The following is a 10,465-nucleotide window of genomic DNA, read 5'->3' on the forward strand; positions in this document are numbered from 1 at the left end:
TAAATGAGGTGGGTTGTAGTATAATGGAAATATATCCACATATACTGAGAGAAAACAGCAAATCACAAGACAATGGGTACACTTTTAACTACAGCAAATCACAAGACAATGGGTACACTTTTAACTGAAAAAAAAAAAGCAAATCCCCCAGAGAAAAAACAAAAGGAAGAATGTATCATAGGCACTAATTTATTGATGGTGGATTCCTTAGTTTTTTCATGGAGGGTTAGTTTTGGGAGGGGAGAATGTTTTTTAAAAGCATCTTTTTTTTTTTTTAATGTTTATTTTTGAGACAGAGTGGGAGCAAGGGAGGGACAGAGAGGGAGACACAGAATCCGAAGCAGGCTTCAGGCTGTGAGCTGTCAGCACAGAGCCCAACGTGGGGTTCAAACTCATGAACCAGGAGTTCGTGACCTGAGCCCAAATCAGGGCGCTTAACCAACTAGGCCACCCGACTAGGCCACCCAGGCACCCGGGGCGGCGGGGGGAGGGAATGCATTTTTATAGATTAAAAAAAAACTACAACTCTGTCTAACCTGAGAACATTATCCCCCCAAACTCAACGTGTTAAAATGTTTTGCTTAGAGCCAATTTGTTAGGAAATTAGACTTTCAAAAGCTTAGCTTACTGAATGATGATGGTAACGCTTTTTCAGTGGCTCCCAATGAGTAGCGCACGACAGCCCTGCCCAGGCAGGTCCCCTGATGACCCCCAGCGGGTGGAGTTGGCCTCCGGAGGACGGCAGAGGCACAAACGGCGCAGCATATGAACTTTATCCACGGAAGACTGCGAGCCGCTCGATCAGTAAGTCCGAGGATGAAAAAATCTCCTTGAGATGGAGAAGGCACTAAATACGCGACCAAACAAAAGATGTCTTCATTTACCCTCACACAAAGGACAAACAAGCCTTAGGATTTCCTCCAAGAGTGACAAAGTGCGCTTCTGTGTTGGGGTGGGGTTGGGGGCACACATGTGGCACGCAAATGACGAGTGGTTGGTTACCAATGAGCCCGACTGTGATGTGGAGAAGCAACATGTGAAACACTTAACCATTACTGCGCTAGATGTTAACTGACTTGGATTTAAATAAAATTTAAAAAATAATAAAAATATGAACACCTCAGTGATTTTAAAGAGAATGAAGAAGTCATGAAATAACTGCAACACAAATGCATTTGATTTTCATCTTTAATACTGAACATTATTGCTTTAGGGAATATTTCTCCCTCAACCAGGAATTGACTGCTAATTACATAAAATATACACATAAAAAAGTAGTTCTCCATTTTCCCAGGGGAAAAAAAAAAATACCAGTAACTTCTAGAATATTCAAGTGTTTTGTTTTAATCATAATTAAAGTCTCGATCATCTCATTTATTAGCTCTGTAACTTACGTATTTAAATTAAACGTTATTAGACAACCATTACCAATTACAGGTGTAAGGTGCCACTACTGAGTACATTGATTCTTCCAGGAGTGGATGGATCGATCCCTCCTCCCACCCGCTAACGAGGCAGCAACATGGTTAGTTTAATTTTGTAAGTGGATGGTCCGTTGCTGCAAACGCTAATTCTCGTCCCCAGCCCGTGTTTTCGTGTACGTGCGGGAGTTGGTTACACCGCACGGGCGACCTCCCGAACGATCAACAGCAGGACGAGCTAGGCTTGGGCTTGCGGTGCAGACTGACGGTGTCGGTCTGGATCAGGTGGTCTGACCTGTCCTCGGTGGCAAGCACTCTTCGAACTGCTTCCTCAAAGGCTGCCGCGACATTCGTGGCATCTTTTGCACTTGTTTCAAAGTAAGGATAGTCGCCGTTGTCCTTGCACCAGGCTTGGGCTTCCTCGGTGGACACCTGCCGTTCGCTTATGTCAATCTTGTTACCCAAAATCACAAAAGGAAAGCTTTCGGGCTCTTTCACGTCTGCGTAGTAGATGAATTCTTTCTTCCAGTTACTCAAGTTCTGGAAGCTTTGAGAATCATCGACACTAAAAGTGAGCAGGCAACAGTCAGAACCTCGGTAAAACGGCGTCCTCAGGCTTCTGAATCGCTCTTGACCGGCCGTGTCCCAAATCTGCATGGTAACAAAATGTCCATCCACCTCCAAATCTTTATTTAAAAATTCCACGCCTATTGTATGGAAGAGCTGGGTATCAAATTTATTGGTCACATATCTGTTCATCAGAGAGCTCTTCCCAACTCCACCATCTCCAAGGAGAATCACTTTAAAAAGCGACGATTTTCCTGCCATTATGACTCTCAAGATCTTTGACTTTAGAACCCTGTAAAATAAAAAGGCACCATTACATTCCTTCCGACCCGCACGTTGCCACGCACGAGTGGACAGATGTCCGCGCGAGGGAAACAGAACGCAGAGTCCCCACTCCTTTCTGCACAGAAAGTCATCGGGTAGCAAGAGCGGTCACGTACTGAGCACTCAAGCGCGTACCAGGCACAGCCCTACCGCCGCTCCCTACGGCGGTGAGGACTCGTTCTTCCCCCCCCCCCCCCCCCCCCCTCAGGTCGCAGCTGACCGAGGCGGGCACTCGAAGCCAACGGCCACCCCGAAGACCTTGCTCTCAACCATTCCCCTCTCCTCACTTTAAGCCCTGCCACCACGTGTTAGATGCAGGAGAGGGAAGCAGGCAGGTGTGTGTAACAATTTCAAACACCCCTTTGCTGGCACAGTGACAGTTTTGCTGATGACTTTCATCTTGTGCCAGGGGTTTCCTCAATAACCTCTCCTTTCTCTCTTCTACTGCTATAACCATAGGAACTGGTAATCAGGAAACCAGAGACAGAAGCAGATGCTGCTGCTGTGAACAAAAATAAGCCAATGACTGAGTAAATGGACTCCACTGTCTTCATTGGGAATGCTAAAATTGTCAGCAGGAGTTTTTTTTTTTTTAAGTTTTTTTTATTTTGAAAGAGATAGAGACATTGCAAGTTGGGGAAGGGCGGGGGGGGGGGGGGAGGGGGTGAGAGAGAGAGTATCCCATGTAGGCTCCTCCTTGCCAGCCAAGAGCCTGACACCGGGCTCGAATTCATGAAATTGTAAGATCATGACCTGAGTCGAAACCAAGAGTTGGACCCTTAATGACTGAGCCACTGAGGTGCCAGCAGCAATGGATTTTTTTTTTTTTTTTTTTTTTGGAGACAGAGAGAGAGAGAGAGAGAGAGAGACAGAGATAGAGAGAGAGAGAGAACTTCATATGAGCAGGGAATAGGTCAAGCTGACTGGGGCCCCAGATCACCCCGGCGCAGGGCAGGGGGAGGGTTGCACAAGGACACACAACTGCCAGAGTCCAGCTCCAGCAGGTCCAGGGGTTCCTGAAGGATGAATGGCGTCAGGTAAAAAGTGAAAAAAAAAACTAAAAATAAAACAAAAATTAAAATGAACATAGAGAACAGCAGTGTGTTGAATTGCCTGCTTTATTGTGGCAAACATGGCATTATATATTTGTTAGCAATTTCCTTGTAGTGTACATCATCTATGTTTTCTGGCATTACCTAATTCCAAAAATGTTCCTATGTGTAATCACCCTTTAAGGAAAAACATGGTTTTTTTTCTCATAACATTCCCTCCTGCCCTCTGCTTATTGATTAATTTCTTACATTATTTTCATTATGTATCTATGTTTATCTATAATCTATAAATCATTTGCTTTGCTGTTTTCATGAAAGGTCACCTATCTCTCAACACCTGAAGTGGAACAGTTACAGGGACATGACCTCTTAGTTGTTTCTCTGAACGACTTGTGGCTTGAGAACAAAAGTGCTTGCCTCAGTTGGAGGTGCTAGGAGAGGGCCAAGAGGGCCTTAGGAACCCATGCCTTATGCATTCTTAGACAATGCGCCTAGGAACTAATGAACCATTCTGTACCTTAAACAACTAGGTTCAATCATAATCTGGAATACCTCCTGGAGGCCAAGTGGGCCCAGGGGTTGGAGTAACTTGTGCCCATAGATACACTCCTTACTTACCAGAGTGGGGCTTTCAAATCCATTTGTTCCTTCCTTGGCTGAGAAATATATGAAGATATCCTTCCATTACGTAGAGGAGCCTTTATAGGGGGTGACAAGAGCTAAATGTAGGGCTGCACAATTTTCTTGTGGAACCTTATTTTCTTTCCCCAACAGTTCTTTCCCACAGGGCCTGTCATGGGCAATTTCCCAAATGACAAATCCCCAGGTACTTTCACTGGTAGGGGGCCTGCCCTAACCAATGCTAAGGCCAAATTACCTAAAAGTGGGAGTACAAGAAGCTTCACTGTTGGTGGACTGCCCTGCAGTCACCAATCCGTCCACCGCCTGGGCCCTGCCATCAGGCTGGTTGGATAGCTCAGATACTGGCACACAACGGTTGGCATGAACTCACCCAGAGCTTCAGAGGCATTCACTAGAAGTGGGGCACCAGCCATGTGTATCAGGACTTGAGTTCCCCCTGGTGTGGGGCAAGGTCTCACTGAGAAGGGAAGAGAGGGGCACGGGGTTAGCTGGAGTGGGCTTACCGATCCCCTGGAGCAGGGCTTGAACTCACCAGGAGCAGGACTCCATGTCCTTCGGAACATGACTTGAGCTACCTGCAGAGGGACACGAGGTCACAGGAAGCGGCACTTGAAGGTCCCTGCAGCAGAGCACAGAATCATAAAGAGAGGGGCCCTTGGTAATGTGAAGAAGACTCAAGCTCACTTGCAGGGCACCTGGAGCTCACCTGGACAGTGGCTCTAGCTCACACAGAAAGGGACACGTGCTCAGCAGAAGTGGGGCTGGGGCAAAACCCGAGTGGGGTCTGAGGCCACATAGAGAGTGAGACAAGCTCACCAAGACAGAGTCTTGAGATCACCTGGCATGAGGTCACCCAGAGCATAACACAGGCTCATCAAAACTGGGCTCACACTCACCTGGGGATGGCTACCTCTCACTCTGAGAAAGGCTTTAGTACACCCAAAGTGTGGCATGAGCTCACCAGGTGTGGGGGTCAAGGTCACCCAGAGCAGGGAAGAAGGCATATCAAGCAGGGCTCATTTCAATTGGAGACAGGCACAAGGTCACCCAGAACATGGGCTGAACTCAAGCATGGCTCGAGTGCACCTGGAGTGAAGCACGAGGTCATGTGGAGCTAAAAACAAGTTCACTGGGAGCGGGATTCAAGGTCACCCCAAACTAGGCTTTGCTCAACTGCAGTGGGACACAAGATCATTCATTAGGAGCTGAGCTAGAGATCACCTAGTATTGGTCTGGAGGTTCTGCTGAGTGGGGCACAAGGTCACACAGAAGAGGGCACGTGCTCACGAGAAGTGGGACTGGTGCAAAATCTGAGCAGGGCCTGAGGTCACCTGGAGCAAGACAAAGTCACCAGAGAAGTTCTCGTGCTCAACTGGAGAGGGGCTCCAGCTCACTGGGAAAAGTATCCATGCTTAAGCAAAAAGGGGCTTGAGATTGCCCAGAGTGGAGCATGTTGACACGCCGAGCGGGGCTGGTGCTCACCTGGAGTGGAGCATGAACTCACCCTAAGTGGAGCTCATGGCCACCCTGAGGGTGGTATGAGGTCACACGGAGCACGGTCTGTATTTAGCCGGAGGGCTGCTGGCGCTCACTCAGAATGGGGATTGAGCTCATCCAGAGCAGGACTCAAGCCCACCAGGAGCAGGACTCATGCTCACTGGGAGCGGGACTTGAGCTCAAAAGACAATGAATCAAAGGACATGAGTTCAAACATACCAGGGCATGAGGTCACCTGAACCAGGGCTCATATTTAGCTTTTGTAGGCCCACTCTAACTCAGTGTGGGGCTCATGCCCACCCATAACTGGGCTTGTGCTTACCCTGAGAGGGGTTTGTGCTCACCCTGAGCAGGTCACAAGTTTAACTGGACCAGGATAGAAGTCACCCAGAGCAGGTTTATCAGTGACCCAGAGCAGGGCACAAGGTCACACAATGTAGGGCGTGACGTCACAAGCAGTGGGGCATGACTCAACCGGAGTAGAGCAGAAACTTACCTTAATGGAGTCTGAGCTCATACAGAGCAGGTTATGAGCTCACCTGAATTAGGACACAAGCCCATTAGATATGGGACTTCAGTTATTTGGAATAGTGCTTCAGCTCACCTGGAGCTGGGCTTGAGGTCACCTGGAGCAGGGCACAAGGTCACTGAGAACAGGACAGGAACTTACCTGCAGCAGAACTTGTGTTCACCCAGAGCGGGGCTCGAGGTCACTAGGAGCAGGGCACGAGGTCACATGCAGCAGGGCACAAGATCACATAGAGCAGGGCTTGTGTTTACCAGGAGTGAGCTAGAGATCATTCAGAGCAAGACTGAAGCTCACCCCAGATCAGGGCTCGAGTTCACCCAGAGCAGGTTTGAAGTCACCCAGAGTGTAGCTCAAGGGCTGGTACTCACACAGAGCAGGCTCATGCTAACCTGGAGCAGGGTTCATGCTCACGCAAAGTGGGAATAGACCTCATCCAATGAGGGACTCAAACTCACAAACCGTGAGATCATACCTGAGTCAAAGTCAGATGCTTGAACAATCGAGGCATCCAGGTGCCTGAGATTTCATATTAAAAGTATCAATTTCTAAAAAAATGTTCCTAGTCCAAATCATTAAAATTCCATTCTAAAGAATCTCAACTCTAAAAAGTACCATATGAGTTGTCTTCCCTTCTCTCTTGGTAAATATGAAGAGGTGGCATTTAGCAGACATTAATGCCAAGTACTTAATCTTTGAAAACCCTAGAATGTTTACATTTGATATCTTACCTTACGTAGATTTAAGTTATATACGTCTGATATCTGAGACAAAAATACAGATTTACTAATCTTGTCCCTTACATTTCCTTTTGCATATCTTCAGCTGAAAATTCAAGAGTGGTAATTTCAGTTTATTAACAGCAACAAAAATGAAAACTGAAAAAAATGTTTATTACTCAGAGTTGGTATATAAACGATTTTTATTTTTATTTATTTTTTTTTCAACGTTTATTTCTTTTGGGGACAGAGAGAGACAGAGCATGAACGGGGGAGGGGCAGAGAGAGAGGGAGACACAGAATCGGAAACAGGCTCCAGGCTCCGAGCCATCAGCCCAGAGCCCGACGCGGGGCTCGAACTCACGGACCGCGAGATCGTGACCTGGCTGAAGTCGGACGCTCAACCGACTGCACCACCCAGGCGCCCCATATAAATGATTTTTAATGTAGTAGTGTTTAAAGTCACTGTTCTTAAAATGACTTAGTTGGTGAAATGTTATCAATTATGAAAAAATAAAATATAATTAAAAAATAGATATACTCTATCTCTAAATTCAACCATTGTGCATATCTTGCTGTCTCTGGGTTAACTCAATGTATAACTATATAATTATTGTGTGCAGAGTCTTTAGAAAATTCCTAAATTATTATATAGAGACAACACCTTATCTCTTAAGATTAAGGTTACTTTCCCATATGTGCACAAGACAGCTCCTCAGGATATATAATTTTCACAAAGAGAGTTCTCCAGCGAAGGAAGATTTTGTGTAACGTTCTATATGTGTTTTACACAAACAGTTACAGATCATCATGATGGAAGACATTCCAGAAAGTTACAGACTTTATCTTAAGCTTTTACTATGTGCAAGCCTGTATGGCTTTAGTTTCATAGGAATTTAGGGAGGTTTATTTCATGTTTGAAAAAACATTTTTTTTTTTTTTTTAGGTTATTTGTCCATGAGGCAGATGTATAATTTATACTCGACGCAGAAACAAAGCCCATGCTTTGAAGTTTGGCCAAGTCATTCTGAACATGGTAAACGTTGAAGTACGGATTCGTTGAGAGCCCATGAACAGGGCCCACAATCATTAAAAGTTGGAGATTTTATTTATTAGCCTTCATCATCTAAATTCTCAGAAAATACAGTTAAAATATATGTTGTTATCCGTTTGGATAAATGTCTTAAATTTTCATCTACCATCTTATAGACAAACTTTGACTTCTCTACTTCTTATATATTTGCTAGAAATCTAAATAAGCCTCATCAAAACGTTTTATTTTTAAAATAAATTTATTGTCAAATTGGCTTACAGAAAACACCCAGTGCTCATCCCAACAAGTGCATTCCTCAGTGCCCATCACCCATTTCCCCCTCTTCCCCATCCTCCCATCAACCCTGTATTTGTCTCTTATGGTGTGCCTCCCTCCCTCTCTGTTTGCAACTATTTTTTCCCCTTTCCTTCCCCCACGGTCTCCTGTTAAGTTTCTCAACATCCACGTATGAGTGAAAACATATGATATCTGTCTTTCTCTGACTGACTTATTTCACTCAGCATAATACCTTCCAGTTCCATCCATGTTGTTGCACATGGCATGATTCCATTCTCTCTTTGCCATTGTGTATACACACACACACAGACACACACACACACACACACACACACACACACACACACACACACACACACACCACATCTTCTTTATCCATTCATCAGTTGATGTACATTTAGACTCTTACCATAATTTGGCTATTGTTGAAGGTGCTGCTATAAACATTGGGGTACAAGTTTTGTTCCCCATGCATCCTATGCCCCTATGCATCACCACTCCTGTATCCCTTGGGTAGGTTCCTAGCAGTGCTATTGCTGGGTCATAGGATAGTTCTATTTTTAATTTTTTGTGGAAACTCCACACTGTTTTCCAGAGTGGCTGCACCAGTTTGCGTTCCCATCAACAGTGCAATAAGGTTCCCATTTCTCCACATCCTCACCAGGATCTGTAGTTTCCTGATTTGTTCATTTTAGCCACTCTCACTGGTGTGAAGTGCTTATGGATAGGAAGAATAAATATTGTTAAAAATGTCAATACTACCCAAAGCAATCTACGCATTCAATGCAATCCCACTCAAAATTGCACTGGCATTCTTCTCAAAGCTAGAACAACAATCCTAAAATTTGTGTGGAAACACAAAAGACCCCAAATAGCCAAAGTAATATTGAAGAAGAAAACCCAAATGGGGGGCATCTTAATCCCACACTTTAGCTTCTACTACAAAGCTGGAATCATCAAGACAGCATGGTACTGGCACAGCAACAGACACACACAGACCAATGTAATAGAATAGAGAACCCAGAATTGGACCCACAAATGTATGGCCAACTAATCTTTGAAAAAGCAGGAAACAACATCCAATGGAAAAAAGACAGTCTCTTCAGCAAATGGTGCTGGGAGAACTGGACAGCAGTGCACAGGAGAATGAAACTAGACCACTTTCCTACACCTACACAAAAATAAACTCAAAATGGATGAAAGATCTAAATGTGAGACAGGAAACCATCAAAACCCTAGAGGAGAAAGCAGGCAACAACCTCTTTGACCTCAGCCACAGTAACAGCTTGCTCAACACATCTACAAAGGCAAGAGAACTGAAAGCAAAAATGAATTTTTGGGACCTCATCAGGATTAAAATCTGCTGCATTGCAAAGGAAAAAACAAAAACTAAAACGCAACAGACAGAATGGGAAAAGATATTTGCAAATGACATATCAGACAAAGGGTGAGCATCCAAAATCTATAAAGAACTTTATAGTAAAGGCTTTACCCACCCTTACAGCACACTCTCCTAGGGTCCATCTCATTTCATATTGAACACAGATAACCAGGAAAGACTCTGCCATTTAAAACCAATTTGTAAAGACCAGAAGAAATGGTAACGGATTCCTCAAAGAACAAAGCCAGTATATAGGCCAAAAAAAAAAAAAAAAAAAAAAAAGAAAAAAAAAAAAGAAAAAGAAATCTACAAGGAATGTGAAGAATAAAAAGAAATGACACAGCTAAGGGAAGAAAACACATTTCCAATATCTAACACAAGAGAAGCAGAAATGTGCTAACTGCCTGATAAAGAATTCAAAATAATTATATTAAGTAGCTCAGTGTATTATAAGAAAACATAGACAACTAAATGAAGATAATATATAAACAAAATGAGAAGCTCAGCAAAACAAAACAAAACAAAACAAACACACAAACAAGCACACAAAAAAACAAACAAACAAAAACAGAAATGCTGGACAAGAAGAATGTAACAGTAAGTGAAAATTTCACTAGAGAGGTTCAAAACTAGATTGGTCAAGCAAAAGAAACAATCAGTGAGCTTGAGAACAGCTCACTTGAATTTATCCAGTCGGATGACTGACAAGAAAAGAAAGGAAGGAAGAAAGGAAGGCAGGAAAGAAGACAAAGAGAAAGGGAAAGGGGAAGAGAAAGAGGAAGAAGAGGAAGGAAGGAAGGGACGGACGGAGGGAGGGAGAGAGGGAGGGAGAGAGGGAGGGAGGGAGGGAGGGACGGAAGGGGGAGGAAGAGGGGGAGGGAGGGAGGGGGGAGGAAAAGGAGAAGGGAGGGAGGGGGAGCAGGAGGGAGGAAGGAAAGAAAGGAGGGAGGAAGGAAGGGGAGACAGAAGGAGAGAGGGAGTGAGAGAGGGAGAGGAGAGAGGGAGG

The 10,465-nt window shown here is 44.6% G+C and overlaps 2 protein-coding genes across 4 annotated transcripts in view; one reads left to right on the forward strand and one right to left on the reverse strand.

Annotated features, from left to right (window-relative positions):
* Positions 1–10,465, forward strand: part of LOC147571165 (putative gamma-taxilin 2) — a 353,593-nt gene that overhangs the window by 306,962 nt on the left and 36,166 nt on the right. For all 3 annotated transcript variants that reach the window (XR_015247653.1, XR_015247654.1, XR_015247652.1), the window contains one exon: positions 7,695–7,784. The gene's annotated coding sequence lies outside the window, so the exon portion shown is untranslated. The remainder of the gene's footprint in view (positions 1–7,694; positions 7,785–10,465) is intronic.
* On the reverse strand, positions 1,171–2,515 carry RAB9A (RAB9A, member RAS oncogene family). Its single transcript, XM_086696556.1, has one exon. It carries the CDS (start codon positions 2,247–2,249, stop codon positions 1,644–1,646), a length of 606 nt encoding a protein of 201 aa, XP_086552682.1. The 5' UTR covers positions 2,250–2,515; the 3' UTR covers positions 1,171–1,643.

This window comes from Puma concolor, unplaced genomic scaffold (assembly GCF_028749965.1).
Source record: "Puma concolor isolate L17-30 unplaced genomic scaffold, mPumCon1.1.hap2 unalloc_scaffold_5, whole genome shotgun sequence".
NCBI classification, from domain to species: Eukaryota; Metazoa; Chordata; class Mammalia; order Carnivora; family Felidae; genus Puma; species Puma concolor.